Raw genomic sequence first — 23,788 nt, forward strand, 5'->3', positions numbered from 1 at the left:
TCCAAATTGTTTTAATTTTATTATCAGAGTTGCTGATTTCAGACATGATACACATACTTCTGGATTTTTTAATAACTTTTCTTAATATAACATAGTAGTTTTTATAATGTTTGATAGTTTCTGGGTCACTACTCTTTCTTGCTGTCAGATACATTTCCCTTTTCTGGTTACAAGATATTTTTACACCCTTAGTAAGCCATGGTTTGTTACAAGGTTCTTATGAGTATATTTAACTATTTTCTTGGGGAAGCAGTTTTCAAATGCATTTACAAAAATGTCATGAAATAAATTATATTTTAAATTGGCATCAGGTTCACGGTACACCTCAGCCCAGTCTAACTGCTGTAGGCTTTCCCTGAAATTTGCAATTGTTAAATCGTTGACTGAATGTAGTACTTTGGAGGACTGTTTAGTACTGCTGAATGGAGCTATGTCATATATTGTAACTAGCTGTGCACCACGATCAGAAAGACCGTTCTCAACAGGCTGACCATTTATCTGGTTAAACTTACCTTTGTCTATAAAGAAGTTATCTATCAGTGAGCTGCTATCTTTTACCACCCGAGTAGGAAAATCAATAACGGGTGTCAAATTGAAAGAACCGAGTAATACTTCAAGGTCATTTTTCCTATTACCCTCTTTCAGAGAATCTACATTGAAGTCCCCCACAAATAATAATTTGTTTCCCCTTGTCTGACAGATAGCACAACAAGGAGTCCAAATTTTTCAGAAATAGATGAAAATTTCCTGATGGGGACCTATATATAGCTACAATTATAAATGTGCCTTTATTTCATTTAAGCTCACAGGCACATGCTTCTATATGTTTCTCTACACAAAACTTTTTTGTTTATATATTTTTTGCACAATGATAACTTTTGACATATATGGCAACTCCTCCCTTCTCCATATTTTCTCTCATTACATGTGCAGAGAGCTTATATCCACTTACATTTACCTTATCCATATCAGTAACAATGTGATGCTCAGACAGGCATAGTATATCTATTTCATCCTCAGCTTCTAAATCTTCTAAACAAACCAGAAGCTCATCTATTTAATTCTTTACACTCCCAATATTTTGATGAAATATACTTACATTATTTTTAATTATACTTTTATGAGAACCTTTCCTTATTCTAACATTTGCAGTACTCTCCTGTCTGAGTTTCTCATTGTGCTTAGGCCTAGTTCCTATACCAGTGGTCACATGGTGTTCAGAGAGGCAGATTATGTGAACTGGGTTGGGTGACTTTAATTCATCAATGCAATTATCTAGGACTGAGATACAACTCGGTGGAGATAAAATTTCTGGTGATTGGTGAAAATTTATAATTGACAGCTGTGATTGGTGATCCAATGTGCTAGAATTGTGCTGCTTAATTTCTTTCCTAAACTGAAGATTTGTTTCAATCCTGACCTCTCGTAGAACTTGACATCTTTCTGTCTTACCTATCCTAAAAAAGGTGCTGCTCCAACACCTGTAACCACTGGTATTTTACCATTCATGGCAGTGCCTCCCCCCCTTAAATTTCCTGCTATTTCCCCAGCCAGTTTCCCCTTCCCTTTCCTGTTGAGATGTAGGCCGTGCCTGGTATAGTCCCACCTACTGAGAGAATCAACAGGAACCACACCAATATGAGCCCCCGCACCCGACCCAAGTAGCCATTCCAACTCCAAATTAACTCTCCCAACAGAAGAGTTCAAATGAGGCTGGTCATGGCGTCTCAGAACAGATACAAACTCATCATTGGTGTGTCTCGATGCCGACGCAATCTTTACCAGGTCACACTCTGTACTGTACCCAGGATCTCTGTCGATGCTGTTCCCTGGCCCTCCCACAATAACCACGGTGTCTTCCCTGGTAAATCCTTTACAGAGTGAACCTACATCCTCTGTCACCTGATCCAGACTAAACTTGGTTTGAAAAAATTTGTGACCTGGTATTCTGGTCCTAATTCCTCCTGCAGAAGTTTAAGTAATTCTAAGTTCCAGGGGACTGATGACCTCAGATGTTAAGTCCCATAGTGCTCAGAGTCATTTGAACCATTTTTTATGCGAGGGTGAGTCAAATGAAAACCTTAAATTTTTAGTAACAAATCGAAATTTCGCGCCGTTATCCTGTAAGTTGGTAAGCGTGCTACAAACAGCGTGCATAATGGCCTGTAGGTGGCACCATAGTGCAGATGCACACATACTACGCAGTATCAGTATAAAGATGGCCACCCCACTTGCGACTTGCACCAGGGAAGAACGGCGTTCTGTTATTCGGTTTTTGCGTAGTGAAGGTGTGAAACCTATTGAAATTCATCGACCAATGAAGGTTCAGTACGGTGATGCATGTTTGTCACAACAGAAAGTCTACGAATGGAGTAGGAAGTTCGCAAATGGTGTGACTTCAGTGGAAGATACTCCTCGTCCACGTTAGGCACAATGAGTTGTGACTCCACAGAACATTGCAGCAGTTGAAGCCATAGTGAAGGAAAACCGCCGAGTGACACTGAATGACACTGCAGCATGTTTACAGATTAGTCATGGGTCAGCACACCACATTGTGCATGATGTGCTCCAGTTTCACAGAGTGTCTGCAAGATGGGTGCCATGGCAGCTGACTCCTGAAATGAGAGAACGACGTGTTGATGCTTGTAAAGAACTTCTTCGGCACTTTTAACGAGAAGGTGATGGCGCCCTTGCAAGAATCGTTACTGGGGCCGAAATCTGGGTTCACTTCCACCAACCGGAAACGAAGAGAGCGAGCAAGGAATGGCGCCTTTCCTCATCACCAAAACCAAAGAAGTTTCGAACAGAACCATCAGCAGGGAAGGTAATGCTGACTCTCTTTAGGGACGAAAAAGGCGTCATTTTGGAGCATTACATGCCTAGAGGGACCACTGTCACCAGTGCATCATACACAGATCACCTAAAAAAATCATCTGTGGCCTGCAATCAAATCAAAGCGACGTGAATTGCTGTCAGCAGGTGTCCTTTTGCAACATGACAATGCAAGGCCCCACCCTGCCTGTACAACAGTTACAACAATTACAGACCTGCATTTTGAGTGTCTTCCTCATCCACCATATTCACCAGACCTTGCCCCAAATGATTTCCATATGTTTGGACCACTCAAAGACGCAATGGGAGGAAAGAAGTTCCATTCTGATGAAGAGGTACGCCACGCGGTGCATGAGTGGTTGCGCAGACTACCAAAAGAATTTTTTCTAAAGGAATTTATGCACTTGGTAAGCGCTGGAGGACTTGCATTGAGCGTGGGGGAGATTATGTTGAAAAGTGATACAACTTTGTACCACTTCTGCACAATAAATGATATTTAAAAAAGGTTTTCATTTGACTCACCCTTTCAAATTCTTCTAAAAGGTTAATTTTGTAGCCCTTTCCAATTATCGAAAAATTTCCATATTGAGCAAGGATGGAGGAGGATATGAGTGTTTCTCTGTTTTTATGTTGTCTGCAAAAGCTGACTTGTACGACTTCTCGCCATCTTTGCTGAGCAAGTGCTCACGAAAGCGGGTCTTAAATGCCCTCCCTGTCTGTAACTCGGACACATATTACATTATATTTTATATGCTCCAGATTTGAGGAATTTATCAGTTGGAGGTTTCTCATTATGTATAAAGAGCGACTTGGGGGCATAATTGATGGTAAAAGACGTAGTGAGATCATACGTTTTGAATTAATTGGCTATACGATATGAAATGTTACCTATAAATGGAATTGTAGTGTATGTTTTAAGAATAAAGCCACTTCATTAAGTGTAGGAGAAATTATGTTCTTGTTTGTTTTATTATTATGAAGTTTCTGTACAAAAGGTTTGCTTCACATCCGTTACTGGCCGCTATATACTTTTAAGTTATTAAGTTCTGTAGCAATAGCAGAAGGGTTTAGGAGCACCTGGACATCAAATCACTCAGTGAGTCACTGAACTGCTTCCACACTAAAATTAACTTTATATATGAAATACAAAATTAACATAATGATCTGAGTTTTCTGGACCTGAAACTATGTTCAGTAGACGGTAAAATTAACTTTGATATTTACAAGAAACTTATCACAACAGATAACAATATCCAAGCCTCTTCTTGACTCCCCTTTAAGCACAAGTTGGCATTCTTTCACCCTATCAACGACTGTATCACTGAGGTGCCCCTAACCCTTCTGCTGTTGCTACAGAACTTAGTAACTGAAAGTATAAAGCGGCCAGTAACGGATATGAAGCAAACCTTGCACAAAAACTTTATAACAATAAAACAAACAAGAATATAATTTCTCCTACACTTAATAAAGTGGCCTTACCATTAAAACATACACTACAATTCCATTTATAGGTAACATTTCATATCGTATAGCCAATTAATTTAAAAAATATGACCTCACTGTGATCTTTACCATCAATTGTGCCCCAAAGTCGCTCTTTAAACTTAATTAGAAACCTTCGACTGACAAATTCCTCGAATCTGGCGTATATAAAGTACAGTGTACTCGTAATATATGTCCTACTGTTTACATAGTAAAGGCAGGAAGGGAATTTAAGACCCGCTTTCGTGAGCACTTGTTCCGCAAAGATGGCGAGAATTCGTATAAGTCAGCTTTTGCAGACCACATCACAGCACAGAAACACTCACTTCCTCCCCCATCCTTGCTTGACATGGAAATCTTACATATAATTGACAAGGGCATCAACATGAACCTTTTAGAAAAATTTGAACTATACAAACATTCTCACCTAAATTCAAAAGATTTGTAGAATGATCAACTTGCGATAAAAAAAAAACAGACACTATTATGATTGCATATCATCTCGTATAAAAGGTAAAAATCAACCTATTTCTTCGTTATGTATCATGTTTTTTTTCAAATATATTATACATAACTTCTTTATATTTCTTTAGATGTGCTTTTATACACGTTCCTCGCTGTTAACGCAACAGATACATAGATATGTTTCAATTACTGTAAATTGTCAAACAGTGTTTAAAATAATCATACATATATTTTTGCACATACCAGGGCATTATCCTTCTATGACGAAGGTACTGATTGTTTACTAAACTAAATAAGTGTGTGTAATATACTTTTTATACTTTACGTAAATGTACAGCCAAGGTCTAAAGATTTATAACATCCCTACATTTGTAAGCTTCTGAAGATGACAAATTAATTTATCGAAACCGGTAAAGCAAAATAAAATTTACTGATGACTGAAAATTTATCCCGAAAAAGCATAGGGATTACAATTATAAATAACTTAAATTGGAACCGACACATAGAAAATGTTGTGGAAAATACAGACCAAAGATTGCATTTGGTTGACAGAACACTTGGACGACGCAACCTATCTATTAAAGAGGCAGCCTACACTACACTTGTTCGTTCTCTGTTAAAATGCTGCTCCACAGTATGAGATCCTTGCCAGATAGGACTGACGAGAGGATCGAAATACTTAAAAGAAGGGCAGATTTGTAAATCCAACAGGAGAGGACCAAAGTCAGGAACTCTTCAACCTTCTCTCGTACGCATAATAAAAGGATATAAAAATGACTAACCTTAATTCTCACCGAAAATTTTATTTTTATTATGTTAGCCTAAAAGTATATAAAAACTGAGAAAACGGTAAGGTTCGCCGAAACTGTATTTTTTTAGGTTAGCCTCAGTACATTTCTGGAAATTAAAATTGCAACACGTTAAATGCAGCATTTAGCAAATTCGTGTTTGGATATGCAAATCCACATTTCTAGATCAACTGCACAAGCACGTAGCTGTAACGCCATCTATATGTTATATATAAGAAAAGATTAATCACTTGCTTTCACAGTCAGAAAATTCGTTTGAATATTGGTTGTCGTGAAAAGATTGTATTATGCTTCGTGTAAGAAACAGAAACCTCTACCAGCACTCGTCGAACTTTGACGGTGGCAGGACCGTGACCTACCGATCGACGATACTCCTGCTCACGTTGGAAGTATCCCATGACTGGCATGCAAACATGTATTCTGTCTGTCTCTCCTAAGAGTCGGCACGACCATTTTCCCTGGTATTTCGGCAGATAGCCTTTTTTTTTTACTGGAGCTGGAGTCAGCCCAAACAAATCCTGCACATCACGTACTCCATGCGACGCCCAACGCCAATGGAAAGCGTAGGTTTTTTTCCCTGTCACGAACAAAATGGTTTTTAAAGCGGAATGTTACGCGCCCATTCGATAAAGGAACCCCAAATTAGTCTAGCGCGTGATTCGGTTTATCAATAAATATTAACAGGATCAGTAAAACATGAAGAATACTGTCCAGGCCCTCCCTGACTGCTATGCCCTACAGAAGCGCAGCTCAGCCACTGTTAAGAGTGCCGATTATTCTTTGTATTCTACTGTTCCTGTTAATATTTATCGATAACACGAATAACGCACCAGACTAATCTGGGGTCGCTCTGTCAAATGGGCACGTAAAATTCCACTTTAAACATCAGTTTGTTTGTAATGGTAAACAAATCGACGCTTTTCATCGATTTCGGGTGTCGTATGATAGACGTGATGAGCAGGATTTGTTTTGGCTGACTGTAGCTACAGCTTGTAAAATCGAAATTGCATAGAGCTGCCGAAACATCAGAGAAAATGCGCCTGACAACCCATAGGAGAGATACCCCGCTAGAATCGATGTTCAGGGGGGTTATTCTCAACGCCATGTAAGTTCTTAGCGGCCCCGTGCAACTATTATCTGAAAGGAAAGACATGTAGCTTGTTCAGCCTTGCGAGTTCGCACTGCCGTGGCACATATCTAGAGTCAAAAAATAGGCGTCTCTCCAGCCGACGTGTCGACGTCTGGGGATTTACGGGATATCAGCACAGCAACCATTGTCGCTTTCCTCGACGCAGCAGGAGAGAGAGGCTCGCCGGCAGAGGAGCGTCCAGCGACAACAATGGACAAACCAGGCGTTCCATGTCGTCTTTCCATACGAGTCCCTGTTCTGTGCACGACATCACGAGGGATGTCTCCTTGTGTAGGAGGATCCTAAAAGCACGAACGTTACCAAATTGAATTCCACATCGTAATAGGGGCCTAGCATGTGACGTGCTGTTGCTGGCTGCCATTGGGTACACAATAATATCACTTTTGGTCCATAAATCTGGAAATTTGGACATCAGGCGCTACACTTCTGACCTGTTAAGGCCAGTATGTGTTGCCAGTGCCGTCCTAATCTACGTGATACAGACGGTGTACGACTGGTACACTGGTCAGTACTATCTCCCGATTTCTTGCCAATGAAGAAATTTAGTCATAGTTTGTCGAGACTGGCCAACCGCTAGCCACTGACAGGCGTGAGCCCTGGCACAGAATCAAAGCAGCATCAGCTGGCTTAGAGCCATTGTTGCTGACAGTGGTGACAGCTCTGCGTATTAAATTTCGCACACCTTGTACCCCAAGTCACCTATTAATTCTAGCCACTGCGTTAAATACGCACAATAAGTAAGGCCTACATCTGCCTGTACAATCATACTCCGCAAACTACCGTACGGTGTATGGCGGAGGGTACATCGTACCACTACTAGTCATTTCGTCTCCTCCACTCGCAAATAGAGTGAGGGACAAACGGCTGTCTAGAAGCCTCTGTGCAAGCCCTAGTTTCTCACATCTTATCTTCGTGGTCCCTAGGCGAAACGCAACGTACCTTGGCGGCAGAAGAATCGTTCTGCAGTCGGCCTCAAATGACAGTTCTCCAAATTTGCGAAATAGGCCGCGCAGAAAGGGCATCGTCTTCCCTCCAGAGATTCCCATTTGTGTTGACGAAGAGTCTCCGTAACACTTGCGTGCTGATCGAGGCTACCGGTAACAGAACGCACTTGCTTTCTATACACCGTCTCCTTTTTGGATGAGTTACACTTCCGCAAAATTCTCCCAATAAAACGAAGTCGACCATTCGCCTTCCCTTATGCCAACCTGACCTGCTCATTCGATTTTATTTCGCTAGGCAACGTTGCGCCTAGATATTTAATCGAAGTGACTGTGTCATGCTGCACCCTATTGCTGTTTTCGAACGTTACAGGACTGTTTTCCACTCATCCGCATTAACTCACTTTTCTACATTTAAAACTAGCCGTCATTCATCACATGAACTACAAATTTTGTCTGAGTCATCTTGTATATTCCTACAGTCACCCAAAGAAGACATCTTCCGGTGCATCACAGCGTCATCAGCAGACAGCCGTAAATTACTTTTCACCCACTCTGCCAAATCATTTAACCGTATAGAGAATAAAAGCGATCCAGACACATTTCCCTGGAGCACTCCTGTAGATATCTTTGTGTCTGATGAAGACACATCGTCGGGGGCCATGTATTCTATTCTATTACTTAAAAAGTCTTCGAGCCACTCACAGTTCTAGGAACCTAGACCGTATGTTCGCCGGCCGGTGTGACCGAGCGCTCCTGGGCGTTTCAGTCTAGAACCGCGCGACCGCTACGGTCGCAGGTTCGAATTCTGCCTCGGGCATGGATGTGTGTGATGTCGTTAGGTTTAAGTACTTCTAAGTCTAGGGGACTGATGACCTCAGATGTTAAGTCCCATAGTGCTCAGACCCATTTGAACCGTATGCTCGAACCTTTTTCACATGATATCTTGCGAACCGTGGATGAAGGGTATCAGACGGATGCCATATCCTTGACTTCCGGAAAGCGTTTGACTCGATGCCCCACTGCAGACTCCTAACTAAGGTACGAGCATATGGGATTGGTTCCCAAATATGTGAGTGGCACGAAGACTTCTTAAGTAATAGAACCCAGTACGTTGTCCTCGATGGTGAGTGTTCATCGGAGGTGAGGGTATCATCTGGAGTGCCCCAGGGAAGTGTGGTAGGTCCGCTGTTGTTTTCTATCTACATAAATGATCTTTTGGATAGGGTGGATAGCAATGTGCGGCTGTTGGCTTATGATGCTGTGGTGTACGGGATGGTGTCGTCGTTGAGTGACTGTAGATACAAGATGACTTGGACAGGATTTGTGACTGGTGTAAAGAATGGCAGCTAACTCTAAATATAGATAAATGTAAATTAATGCAGATGAATAGGAAAAAGAATCACGTAATGTTTGAATACGCCATTAGTAGTGTAGCGCTTGACACAGTCACGTCGATTAAATATTTGGGCGTAACACTGCAGAGCCATATGAAGTGGGACAAGCATGTAATGGCAGTTGTGGGGAAAGCGGATAGTCGTCTTCGGTTCATTGATAGAATTTTGGGAAGATGTGGTTCATATGTAAAGGAGACCGCTTACAAAACACTAATACGACCTATTCTTGAGTACTGCTCGCGCGTTTGGGATCCCTATCAGGTCGGATTGCGGGAGGAAGCAACTCAGTGGCGGGCTGCTAGATTTGTTACTGGTAGGTTTGATCATCACCCGAGTGTTTCGGAAATGCTTCAGGAACTCGGGTGGGAGTCTCTGGAGGAAAGGAGGCGTTCTTTTCGTGATCGCTACTGGGGAAATTTAGAGAACCAGCATTTGAGGCTGACTGCAGTACAATTTTACTGCCGCCAACTTATATTTCGCGGAAAGACCACAAATATAAGATAAGAGAGATTAGGGCTCGTACAGAGGCATATAGGCAGACATTTTTCCCTCGTTCTGTTTGGGAGTGGAACAGGGAGAGAAGATGCCAGTTATGGTACGAGGTACCCTTCGCCACGCACCGTATGGTGGATTGCGGAGTATGTATGTAGATGTAGATGTAGAATCTGCGGTGGGCACCGTGTCAAATCCTTTCCGGAACCTAAGTGTATGGAAGCTGCCTGTTGTCCTCCATCCATGGTCTGTAAGATATCATGTGAGAAAAGGACAAGTTGAGTTTCGAGCGAGCAAACTTACGTTGAGCATATTACTCTCTAATTATGCGGATCAGTTCATTTACCTTTCTTATGTCCAGGAGTCACGAACAGTTTTTTTTTTTTTTTTTTTTTTTTTTTTTTTTTTTTTTTTTTACATTCGCTTGTGACTTCTTGCTTGGCTAGTCATTCGCGTTAAATGCAGCCTAAGTAAGTGGCCAATGTTGCAGAGTACTCACTGTAAAACCGAACTGAGATTCCATCTGGAATGGCGACTCATTTGTTTCCAGCTCTTGTAGTGCTTCTCTACGTGACAGATGCCAATTGTATACGCCAGAATTTGCTGTTTTTCCTGGTATTGCAATTTTAATTAACTGAAGTGTACTCCCCACATTTACGGTCTATCCACTGTACTTACTTCAAAGGTATACAATAATCTGTGAGCTAGCTGTGTAATTTTACAAAGATTTGTGCAAGCTGCTTGCTGTGCTAGTGGAGCCGCCTAACGTCGCCCGTTTGTACTACCAGCAGCAAGCGGCGCCGGCGCCCAACCACCGCTTCTCGCTGTTCCGCACCTACTGGCTGGTGTGGGCTGTGCTCTTCCAGGCCGCCGTCCACGTCGACTCGCCACGGGGATTCACCGCACGGTACGTACTCATCTCCTTACTACTAAGCTCACTGGACGTAATATCTGTAATCCCCTCAAAAGAGCCTAATGATCACTTCGGGTGTACCAGTCATGTGACTCTCCAAGCGAGGTAAGCCATGGGAGTGAAGACGTGTCTGTAAACCATTCCATTGTATGGAATCAGCGCGGTCGAAGTGGAGTCATGACAACAGCAGAAATGGGCTTTTGCGCTGAGTCGTGTCCATGACCACACGGTAAATGCCGTGGTCAGTATCAACCACAACTACCTAGCGCAGGGGTATCTAACCTGCGGCCCGCGGGCAGCATGCGGCCCAAAACAAATATCGACGCTGCCCAAGAAGTGAGTCTCTATCACATGACCGGAAGAAATTCAATAAAATTCTGTTGATGTGAAAGATAAATTTCAGTGCGAAGCTCCCACCACAAGATGCTATTCTCTCACTAGTCCATTCTTTTCTCTGCAGTTATTGTTACTAGCGTTAAGTATTTTAAGTGCGGCCCCAAAGAACTAGTCTTCTTCCAAAGTGGCCAAGCTAAAAGCACCCCTGGTCTATCGAATCTACAAGGAATTACGTATCACTGACAACCATGAACATGTCACAGGAACATTAGTCGTACAAAGATCCTGGCAGAGGCTGAAAACGAGTGTCACACCTAGTAAGTGACAACCGGTTTCAAATGAATTATTAGGAGAGACAGGGTCACGCTTAAGCGGATTTATTTCCGGAATTTATTGATTTTTTTTGTTTACGTTTATCATGTTAAATTTTTTTAGTTTCATAAAATGGTTACTGAAGTATAACTTGGTACAGATAATTATAACTCAACTTTACATTAAGAGTGCCAAATAATTTTATACAGTCTCAAGTCGAGCGCGTAAATGTGCCCAGGATATGCGGCAAGTTTATGCACCTATGGGGGCACTTTTACACACATCATACTTAGCAGTAAACAAAATTACGCGCTTAGTTACACCAATTAACATGGTAAAATACAAAAATTATATTGACATAAACAAACATTTTAGCGAACTTCCACCTGTTAGTACAATATGGCCTACATCGAAGTCTGATATTAATTAAAGGCCTATTCATCATCAGTGTCCAAGTTACAATTTATGCACACAAAAATGTGTCTCTGTGACACAACTGTCGTGAGCCCATCTTCTATGTCTAAGACACTAGACCCATTTTTTATTTCTTTTTGATTGGTTGTACCGTTTGAAGTAGTAAACCCAAACGCAATTTTCGTCCACTTCATCAAACTGCTGCAGGTTATAAGAGGAAGGGAGAAGAATTGGATGGGACATTCGTTGACACGGGAATGCTTGTCCAGACGTTTTGAAAGGACTAGTTTGTGAGAGAAGATCGAGAGGAAGGAGGAGACACAACATGATGTATATAAAGGAAAGCGAAAATAACGCGCACCTGAAGAGTTCGCAGAAGACAATAGAGTGTGGATAAATACGATGTGGCAGTCTGCCTTTGGTTAGAACACTGACGATGACATCAGAAGTAGGCCAACCAACTTTTTTCTTTGTTCTTGCTTTTAGCACTTTCTTGCCCACATAGAATTACTCTTTTCTGCTTGAGATTCATTATAATGAAATAGCTTTTATAGCTCATAACTCTGTCTGCAATAGGATTGTACAATATCCATGTATCTGAGAAAAAAAAAAGAAAAAAAACTTCGACTCTTTGCAAATCCCAGAGATTCCGCTCCAAGGGATCGATGGAAAACGATAAATGTAATGTAATGCAATGTATAGCAATTTCTACCTTTTATTCTCCTGTTCCTTCATCTTTTTTATCGGGTTTCCAGCTGCTGTTGCTTTATAGTTTCCTTGACTGGGATATCAGTCAGACTGGCAGTGCAAAATAGAGCGTGAACGTGTCCTAACAGAACTGCGTAAACGTGCCCCATCTCCATCTTTGAATTACTTACGAAACTACAGTAGTAGCTTACAGGTTTTCAGATTACGCAAATGTACCTTGTAAAGTAGAATAGTGTCCTTTAAACGAAGATATAGTTATCTACTCTCAGATCTAAAATGTATGCTACCTAGGAGCCTCGATATTTGAGTAACTTAATTTATTCACCTTGCACAAAAACGCAGATATATTCTCCGCGCTAAGACGTTCACTCAACTGGTGTCCTGGAGTTTGTGAGAGGTCTCAGTAGATGGCAGTATTAATCTTCCACTATCGGTAGCGCTCTAGAAAGAATGGCTCCAGACAAAACCGCTCTGCATTAACGTGACCGGTGCGCAAACTTGCCGCGGTCTCTCCTACTGTCAGGTGTATCTCAGCCGATTCCCGAGCGAGCATCACGACGGGAATCGGACATCTCGCAAAACGACAAGCATCAGGGAAACTGGTCGTTAGCTGACTGGATGTGTGTAGTGTGGTTGACAAGTAGGGGTCTTGCACTTTCCCTTTTTCAAATGAAATGAAGCGTCGAGTTCACCGGGAGTCCAAAACAGGTTTAACCCATAGCTTTTAATGGATGTAGTTCAGGCCATAGGTGATTGTGCCATGGTTTGTGGTTGACTGGCGATCACTTATTAAGGTTATCATTAATGTGACCATATATCACCCTTCGTTCTACATTTTCATGGTGAGTATACTGTGGGCACCACCGTCTTCCAAACTGACAACGGTCGTGTTGACAAGGCTGCAGAGAAAGGTTTCTGGTTTGACAAACACTAAGGCATCGCCCGACCTTAATCTCATAGGAAGTGTATGGGACTATTTGGGACAGCGGATGTCACGTAGCAATCAGCATCATCGCAATTTGATAGCTATGCGGGGTCTAGTCGTCAGTGAGCCGTTTCAGTTGGACATGGCATATCTGAAGAAACTAGTGGTCACTCTTCCCCTCCAAACTGAAGCCGTTATCAAGACTAGTGGTTGTGTTCTACGGTAATATGTGACGTCTGCTGAGAGAGAATATTTTTGACCGTTGTGCTTATTTTAACAGCACACTGGCGGAAAATTCGCAACGTCAAAAATTAATTAATGTAGAGCAATGAAATTTCTGGAATACATTTGTCTATGTAACTTATTTAAGTTATTAATATTGCAAGATCACAGATTAATGTAAGCGCGAGATACGCCACTGAAAATGTAAAATGTTGGTACATTAATGACCGACGTAACCGTCAGACCATTGAATTTAATCATGCAAGCTTGCATGCATTGCGTTGTACAGATCCCGATTGTCAGTTCGTGGTATAAAGTTCCATGTCTGTTGCACTTGGTCGTTCAATACAAGGGCGGTTAATGCTGGTTGTGGATGACGCTGGAGTTGGCATGCCGTTTGGAGACAGACCTGGTGATCGAGCAGGCCAAGACAACACGTCGATACTGGCAACATGTCGATACTTTGCAGTGCATGTTAGGTACAATAGAGCTATGTGAGCGAGCGTTATCCTGTTGGAAAACACTCCCAGGGATGGCGTTTGTGATTGGCAGCACAACAGGTCACACCACCAGACTGACGTGCAAATTTGCAGTCAGGGTGCGTGGGACAACTACGAGAGAGCTCTTGTTGTCATACAAAATCACACCCTAGACCATAACTCCAGGTGTAGGTGCAGTGTGTCTAGCACGCAGACAGGTTGGTTGTAGGTCTCCAAGTAGCCTCCTCCTGTCCAACACGCGGTCATCACTGGCACCGAGACACAATCCGCTTTCATCAGAAAACAAAACAGACTTCCACTCTGCCCTCCAATGAACTCTCACTTGACACCACTAAAGTCGCAATTGGCTGCGATTTGGAGTCAGTGTTCAAATGTTCAAATGTGCGTGAATTTCTAAGAGACCAAACTGCTGAGGTCATCGGTCCCTAGACTTACGCACTACTTAAACTAACTTGTGCTAAGGACAACACACACACACCCATGCCCGAGGGCGGACTCGAACCTCCGGCGGGAGGAAGGGGGGGGCGGAGGGTCAGTGGACTACACGTTACAGTACGTCTGGCTCGTAGTTGTCCTTGAAGTAACTGATTTGTAACAGTTCAGTGTTTTAATGAAATAAAAAAATTATTATGTAAAAAAATGATAAAATGATTGAAAATGGATGAAAATGGAGAGAAAAATGTTGCTTTAAATATTTTTGTTATTTACTCTTTCAGTACGAACTTTGTTGTAGAACCCCTTATTTACGTGTGGTAATAAAAATTCATTTAGACAGAATGAAGCACATTTAAAATTACGTGAACCTTAGCAACCCTCTCATGCTGATAAATTCATACTAACTGATTAAGAACATTTAGTTGAAAATTATATAAATTAAATTTTTTACTTATTTCGGCCTTGGCACACATTTTCTAAATGCAGTGGTTTTTTAAATATTTACTGAATTCTTTCCCGGCGTTAGCTATGGAACACAAGACTGTCTCTGTTAGCATAAAATGGTTAAATATTGCCAAGCCGATCTGAACGTTTAATTATCATTGACAAAACACACTTCACTATACGTTTAAGTTATTTGCTTTAGAAATTGAAAGAACCAACAGATTAACAACTTCAACGTTAATTATCCGCCTATGAATGCACAAATGTAAAACCAGTAATAAATTCCGTCAGCCTCAGGATCGCTGTAAAAGAAAAATATTTCGTAATTCACTGCTAATTTTATCTGCTCCCGATTTACGGGTTTGGTTAATTTTTTTTAGCGGAACAATTTTTTAAATGTGCCACCGCTGCAAATCGTTCGGTCGCGGCACAGCCCAGCAACACCAACGATAATCGCTAAAAATGCTGAAAATTCTTTAAAGAAATATTATAGATGACATGGGCAAGCTAATTTACATTAGTAATACACAATTTTGATAAATTATAATGTATTTAGACCACAACACTAATTAAACTTACATTACTTTGTAATTTCTCCTCTAATGGCGGCTAAAGATAGATACAGACAAAAGAAGTCTACTCATTCATAAAATGCTAAGACACAGGTTCCTCTCTCTCTCAGCTCTCGAGGAAGACGACAAAGAATGCACATTATGTATTCCTATTTATATTCTTGCTGATTGTTAATGTCTCTTTGTAATCTTACAACATTATTTTCCTCTGTGGTTGTAGTTTACATTTTTTTATCGCAGATATTAACATATTTCGTAATTACATTATGAGTATTGAAATATTACAATCATAAATACATCGAGAATATTATTACAGAAAATATTACAATAATAACGAATGTCCTTTATACAAAATTAAATAATATTTTTTTGTTAAACAATTACAGTACATACGAATTGCTTCATAGTCGTACATAGTACAATTAAATGTCATTTCATTTTATTAATAGTGTGTGTGCTGCCAGGGAACGTTACAGTGCGTCAATGTGGTGCTAGCTGCTGCTCACATTGTTGCTGCAGATGCAGTACGATGCGCCAGAGCCAGAGGCCGAACACAATGGTCTTCCCTCTAGGTAGTGTCACGTGCCTGTTCGAAGCTGTCTTCTTGCATCCGTACATTCTCGTGATCACCGCTGCCAGCAGTGATGTGCAGAGGGTACATCCTGCCTAGTCTTTCTGCAGTATCGCAGTAGGAATATCCATCTTCTCTTAGCCCTGTTAGGTGACCTCGTTCAAACTGAGTCAGCTGTTGATAATGGTGTCTTTGTCGCCTCAAAGACATTGTTGACTAACATCAACTCACCACGTGCAGTCTCAAAGGTACCTAACGCTCACGACCGTTACAGCACAGCATGTATTTAAAGCAAACCTGATTTGCATTCTCATAATGGCGCTGCTATCGCCACTCTTATGCGACTGGCGCGAAATTTTAATAGACATCGTGTTTCAAATGTAAGAACTCGCCTACCAACTCTCGTTTACATAGGAGAGTCCGAGAAGCGAATGAGATTCCCCATAACAAACGTAACTTCTACAGAGAAGACGGATATAAGTTTCCAGCATGGTGTCTTCCCGCCATCAAGGAAGTATTTACTAGATCGACCACGGTCCACGAGATTAAAAACAGCGGCCAGGAAGTCATGTCTGCGGCATAACTATACACAGAGGTGGCAAAAGTCGCGGGATACGTCCTAATATCGTGTTGGATCATCTTTTGCCCGACGTAGTGCAGCAACTCAACGTAGCATGTACTTAACAAGACGTCGGAAGTTCCATGCAAAAATACTGAACAATGCTGCGTCTACAGCTGTCCGTAAGGGCCATTTGGGTGGCCATATCATCCGGTCTAATTATCCAGAAAGTTCTTCAAAACAATCGCGAACAACTATGACCCGGTGACATGGCATATTGTCACCCATAAAAATTTCGTCGTTGTTTGTGAACATGAAGTCCATGAATGACTGAAAATGCAGTATGCAGACACAATAGCGCCTTTCTTAGCAAACATATACAACCGCTCACTTGTCGAAAGGTGCCGGCCGGTTTGGCCGTTCGGTTCTAGGCGCTTCAGTCTGGAGCCGCGTGACCGCTACGGTCGCAGGTTCGAATCCTGCCTCGGGCATGGATCTATGTGATGTCCTTAGGTTAGTTAGGTTTAAGTAGTTCTACGTTCTAGGGAACTGAAGACCACAGATATTAAGTCCCATAGTGCTCAGAGCCATTTGAACCATTTGACGAAAGGTCTGTTCCTAAAGACTGGAAAGTAGCACAGGTCACACCAATATTGAAGAAAGGAAATAGGAGTAACCCATTGAATTACAGACCCATATCACTCACCTCAATTTGCAGCAGGATTTTGGAGCATATACTGTACTCGAACATTATGAATCACCTTGAAGAAAATGACTTATTGATACATAACCAGCACGGATTCAGAAAATATCGTTATGGTGCAACACAGCTAGCTCTTTATTCCCATTAAGTAATGAGTGCTGTCGACAAGGGATCTCAGATCGATTCCATATTCCTTGATTTCTAGAAGGCTTCTGGTACCGTTCCTCACAAGCGACTGTTAATCAAATTGCGTGCATATGGAGTATCGTCTCAGTTGTGTGACTGGTTTCGTGATTTCCTCTCAGAGAGGTCACAGTTCGTAGTGATAGACGGTAAATCATCGAGTAGAACAGAAGTGATATCTGGCGTTCCGCAAGGTAGTGTCATAGGCCCTCTGCTGTTCCTGATTTACATAAATGATCTAGGTGATAATCTGAGCAGCCCACATAGATTGTTTGCAGATGATGCTGTAATTTACCGTCTAGAAAGTCATCAGACGATCATTTCCAATTACAAAATGATTTCGATATGGTGCGGAAAAGTGGCAATTGGCTCTAAACAAAGTAAAGTATGAGGTCATCCACATGGGTACTAAAAGAAATCCGATAAATTTTGGGTATACGATAAATCGCACAAAGCTAAGGGCTGTCAATTCGACTAAATACCTAGGAATTACAATTACGATCAACTAAAATTGGAAAGCCCACATAGATAATATTGAGGGGAAGGCGAAACAAAGACTGCGCTTTGTTGGCAGAACGCTTACAAGATGCGACAAACCCACTAAAGAGACAGCCTGCATACACTTGTCCGTCCTCTGCTGGAATATTGCTGCGCGGTGTTGGATCCTTACCAGGTAGGATTGACGGAGGACATCGAAAAAGTGCAAAGAAGGGCAGCCCGTTTCGTCTTATCGCGCAATAGTGGTGAGAGTGTCACTGATATGATACGCGAGTTGGGGTGGCAGTCACTGAAACAAGGGCGGTTTTCTTTGCGGCGAGATCTATTTACGAAATTTCAATCAACAACTTTCTCTTCCGAATGCGAAAATATTTTGTTGACATCCACCTATGTAGCGAAAAATGATCATCATAATAAAATAAGAGAAATCAGAGCTCGAACGGAAAGATGTAGGTTTTCCTTTATCCCACGCGCCATTCGAGAGTGGATTGGTAGAGAAGTAGTATGAAAATGGTTCGATGAACCCTCTGCCAGGCACTTAAATGTCAATTGCACAGTAACCATGTAGATGTAGATGTAGATGTGGTCTCCAGATTGATTTCCAATCAATCATCGGTTCAGTTGGACCAAAAGACCCAGTCCACTACATGTAAATACAATCCACGTCATTTTAGAGCCGCCACCAGCTTGCCTAATGCCTCATTGACAACTCGGGTCGGCTTCGTGGAGTCTGCGCCAGACCTGAACTTGACCATAAGCTCCTGCCATCTGAGATCGGGCCAGAGTTTGCCAGTTGTCTAGGGTTCAACTGATATGGTAACGAGACCAGGAGAGGCGCTGCAGTCGATATCGTCTGTTAGCAAAGACACTCAGACGGCCGCCTGCTGCGTAGCCCATTAACGCCAAATTACGCCGCACTGCCCTAACTGATACGTTCATCGTACGTCCTACATTGATTTCTGAAACTACGAAAAAAAATGGCTCTGAGCACTATGGGACTTAACATCTTAGGTCATCAGTCCCCTAGAACTTAGAACTACTGAAACCTAACCAACCTAAGGACATCAAACACATCCATGCCCGAGGCAGGATTCGAACCTGCGACCGTAGCAGTCGCGCGGTTCCGGACTGCAGCGCCTAGAACCGCACGGCCACCGTGGCCGGCTGCAACTACGAGGATTGGAACTTAAATAGTGGCAACTATTTATTCACAACCGATACAAAAGAGTTACATGTTTGCACCTGTTATTCTCCTTCAAAGTAGTCACCAGCGTTGTATAGAACCCGTTGCCAGCGATGTGGAAGGCGTAGTATACCGTTAGCACAGACTGTTCTGTTGATGGTGCGAATAGATCGGTCTAAAGTTATGGCGATTCTCGTGTGATGGCGTTAACCTAACGCATTGTACTCAGAAGAGGTTGCTCCTTAGTTTGTGCGTCACTACGACCGTATTATTATTGGCGGCGACTTCAGTTGTGTGTTACCCCAGAAGGACCAACACCCCCGTTTCACCACATGCCAGAAACTCAAGCTGCTCGCGCATGAACTGAAACTCACCGGTACTTCGGACCACGTGCTGGGTATACGTATGTCACCAGCCATTCAGCGAGTCGTCTTGACTGTGTTTATGTTTCCCAAGGACTCATAACTGCCACGCTTGACGCTGAGTTGTGACCTACGGCCTTCTCTGACATTATCGCCTACTTTTGGACTGTTTCCCTCCAGTGGCAGAAGGTATGGCGCGATCGAGGCCCGTGGGAGCTGAATGTCGTCTATTTCAAAAATCCGTAACGCAGGATGGTCGTAGAGACAACGTGGAAAAACTGTGTGTGACGCCTTCCAGCATATCCTTCAACTCTCCGGTGGTGGCTCGATTGCACCAAGCCTGCATTACGTCGTTCGATGATGAATTAAGGCCGAAATGCTGTGGCAGCGACATGCCATGAAATATTATTTCACAATTCTCCGCTACCTCTCAAGCCAAGGCCCTCTAATTTCGCTTATGCGCCGCCGCCTTGAGGGCACAATAGTACGTACAAGGTGTCACGATTGGGTACGAGGAGAACTCTCGTCCACGCATCATATTATCCGAGAGAAGCAATGGTGTCGGAGAAAGCTGGTCAACGCCGTTGACATGCCACATGGTAGCCGATTGACGTCCCAGAATGGTATCGCAGAGGCCTTTGTCTATCACTACAAACAGTTATATGCAGCAGAGGACCAGAACACCGCGGTAATGAATGCCATTCTCCACCCCTTGACAGGAACCCTTGGCGGAGCTGATGACGTCACTGATGCTCTTCAGAAGGTTACAGCAAACGAAGCCCCAGGTCCTGATGACTTTCCGCTGGAGCTTTACCCCACATTCCACGACATCATGGCTTCACGGTGGGCTGCGCTGTATGAAGAACTGATGAAACTTGACCTTCCCCTCCCACCTTAATTCGTAGAAGGCCTGATTATCCCGGACTCCAAGCCGTCTGGGGGTAGGGGAGTTGACCATGTTAAACTGTGACATCAAGATTTTTACCCGGATTCTTGCCGCTCACCTTCGGCACGTCGTTCCTCAAGTCATCTCTGTGGATCGAACGTGCTTTGATGGTGACAGTAACATTCAGACGGCGGTTAGCGATTACTGTGACATCATAGCCCTGGCAGCGACCTGCCGCAGTCGCTGTGCATTAGTGACAGTGGACTTCGACCACACCTTTGATAGAGTGAGTCGCGTCTTTCTAGAGGAAGAGCTGCGGCGGATGGCCTTACCAAACGCATTTATACACATCGTCTTATGAATCCTCTGAGGTGCCACGTCGCGAGTGCTGATCAATGGCCATGCGGCCGGCCCTGTTACTATCGTGCAGTCAGTGCGCCAAGGATGTCCGCTGTTGATGGTCCTTTAGGCCATCGCCCTTGAGCCACTGTTACACAGTTTGAGGACCCGATTGACGGGGGTCACAATGAGGGGACATGCTTTCATCTGCTGTGCATATGCAAATGACCTGGTGGTCTTGGTTCTATCACGGGATGAATTGCAAGAGGCACTGTAATGTATAACCAACATGAGACTGCTTCGGGAAGCAGTGTGAACCTGACGAAATCTGGTGCTATGTTCGTTGGTAGAGGTCTTCCAGCCATTGGTGGACAAGATAAAATGTTTGGAGATAACCTTCACGCATGATATACAGCGCACGGTCTAACTATAAACACCTGTATGTAAGTCTGCAGGCTTTCGGGGCCGTTGTCACTGAAGTTAAAATCTTCTGGGTTATTAGGCCGGCCGGCCGGCGGCTAGCTGTAGTGGACACCAGAAGATCCTGAGGAAGATCCCAACAGAGGGGTCGAAACGTCGTTCACTTTAGAAGAAACATGACGAGGCCTAATAACCCAGAAGATTTTAACTTCTATAAACACCTTCTTCAAGCTATCCGCACGAACATTGGACATGATACAACGGGTGGATTCTGTTAACAATCGTCTGGCCTCGCACTACGCCATTTGAACAGATTTCAGCCAATGGCAATGGCGGACAGACCCCAGGCGACGTTAGGCTACTTTTCAAGTGTGGGACTCATCATCAAAGTCCATTACGGCACGCTAACTCTTCCTCCTCGACACGGCGGCTTCGGCCTTGTCAACGTCCATGCCAGAGCAGCTCCCCTTAATCTAAGTAAGATGGTTAAATCGTGGACCCGCCGCCGGACCGGATTAACGGGAAGCCTGATTGATGAGCTGGCCCCTCCCTTTCCCTCCCCCCCTCCTTCCCTTTCCCCCGCCCTCCCTCCCTCCGAGTGGTACCCGTTGCAGTAGCACGTATTTCTCTCTCATATACAGGGTGAAAAGTATTTAAACCGACAAACTCCTGGGAGGTTGTAGGGGACATCAAAACAAATATTTTTCCCTAATGTCATTTTTTCCTATGAGGATTATTTAAACCGGCGGAGGCCGTACTACGCTCGTGAGTTGTTAGAGGCCGTATTACGATCTTCAGTTGTTAGAGGGCGTATTACGCTCTTCAGTTGTAGGCAACTGCTGTCCACCAGCGTAGTAGTGCATTGACTCTGTTTTCTAATGGAGCGATACACCTGGAGTGAGTACACTAATTGGTTGGTGCGTACTACGTAGCGCACCACAACGTACGAGCTGCACAGCGGGTTTAGCAACAACACTATCCTAATCGCCGTATCCCGCATCATACAACCTTTGCTGCTTATTACCAACGTCTGCGTGAGACCGGGTCATTTAGCAGATTACCTGGACAGGGACGCCGTCGCACGGTAAGAACGCTGCAATCTGAGGAAGCTGTCTTGCAACATGTGATGCGGGATCCTTCAATCAGTACGGTTCTTCGTTAATGTGTGGGTCGGTGTTGTTGGGGACTGTTTAATTGGGTCGTACCTGCTACCTAAGCCATTAAATGGCAGGCACTAATACAATTTTCTCGCCAGAGCTTTGCCAGAATTGCTGGAAGACCTCCCGCTCCCTACAAGACAACGCATGTGGTTCCAACATGACGGGGCCCCGGCACATTTCGGTCGTCGTGTGCGTCGATTCCTGGACCTACGGTTCCCAGAAACGTGGATTGGCAGAGGTGGTCCTGTACCATGGCCTGCTCGATCCCCAGATATATCCCCTCTGGACTTTTTTGTATGAGGCTAGATGCGCAACCCTGTTTACACAACTCCTGTTGCATCAGAAGAGGATCTGGTTGCCCGGATATTAACAGCAGCAGGAACAATTCAGGATACTCCTGGGGTTTTTGCCCGTGTCAGACAGAACATGATCCGACGATGTAACCTTTGGTTACGTGTCAATGGAGGCATTTTTGAAAGTCACCTGTAATTGAAATATTTGTTTCGATGTCCCCTACAACCTCCCAGAGTTTGTCGGTTTAAATACTTTTCTCCCTGTATATGTCATGACCTTTTTTCATAGCATACAGTTACGTCCATACTGACTTCCCTAGTACCAGGAACCCGATGGCACGTGATATAATCACCTAATGATAAGAAATCATACTCGAAATGCTGCGGAAAGCCGATATTCTACGATCTCATGGCCTTTGGTCTGGCGTTCTGTGTACTATGTCCTCCTCGACACGAATGCTCGGGCAACCTGGAATCTGGTTGTCAATGGGAAATACATATAACGTCTTTTACTGGCCATTAACATGATAGATTCGCTGCTTTGCCCCCATTACCACATGCTTGACACAGACGAGCATCGACTGATGTGTGGATCTTCTGCAGAGGTGTGGCAGCTGCTTCAGAAAATGCTTGCCTAACTTCTACATACGGCTCCCATGTAATTGCACCGAATACACATATGTTCCCGGATGAGACATTTACATCATACGAAGACCAATGCGGTGAACTAGATAAAAGGCCTCCCGATCTCTTATTTGTTTCATGAAGGAGATAAGAGCGTTGTTGATTTTTGGACATTCCTGCAAGATCACTTTACTTTTCTAACGCACAATCCGAGATACCGTCAATACTATGCTAACTTTTTGGGTAGTGCCTTCTTGGAACCCCCCCCCCCCCCCCCCTCCTGTTGCAGCTGGGGTGTCCCGAGTATGAGAAGGTGATTTCAGTGCGATTGTGTAATGCCAGGGCTTGGACCAGTGTACCAGCAAACTGGAACCGGCGGAGACATGCCCGGAACACGCCTGGCTGCCATGGAATTCTGAGCGTATCCGCCCACAAGCTGGTAGCGCGCGGATGCCATTTTGCTTGTTCGACCAGGAGGGCATTTTTAATTCCATTTATGTTTATTTGTTACTGCTGCCAATTGCACATCATTATTTATCGCCCGGAGCGCGTCCTATGTGATCTAAATAAATATGAATCTCGTCAAACACAGCAGAATTTTTTATTTTTCTAATTGTAATCAAAAGACTTTGAATATCATTTACATTCAATTAAAATG

The 23,788-nt window shown here is 43.4% G+C and overlaps 1 protein-coding gene across 1 annotated transcript in view; it reads left to right on the forward strand.

Moving 5' to 3' along the window:
• The window catches only part of LOC124606283 (glutamate receptor ionotropic, NMDA 2B-like), a 727,746-nt gene that overhangs the window by 532,916 nt on the left and 171,042 nt on the right, over positions 1-23,788 (forward strand). Inside the window, exon 7 of the mRNA XM_047138265.1 lies at positions 10,357-10,475. Within this exon, the coding sequence (XP_046994221.1) occupies positions 10,357-10,475 (119 nt within the window). The remainder of the gene's footprint in view (positions 1-10,356; positions 10,476-23,788) is intronic.

Source organism: Schistocerca americana, chromosome 3 (assembly GCF_021461395.2).
Source record: "Schistocerca americana isolate TAMUIC-IGC-003095 chromosome 3, iqSchAmer2.1, whole genome shotgun sequence".
Taxonomy (NCBI): Eukaryota; Metazoa; Arthropoda; class Insecta; order Orthoptera; family Acrididae; genus Schistocerca; species Schistocerca americana.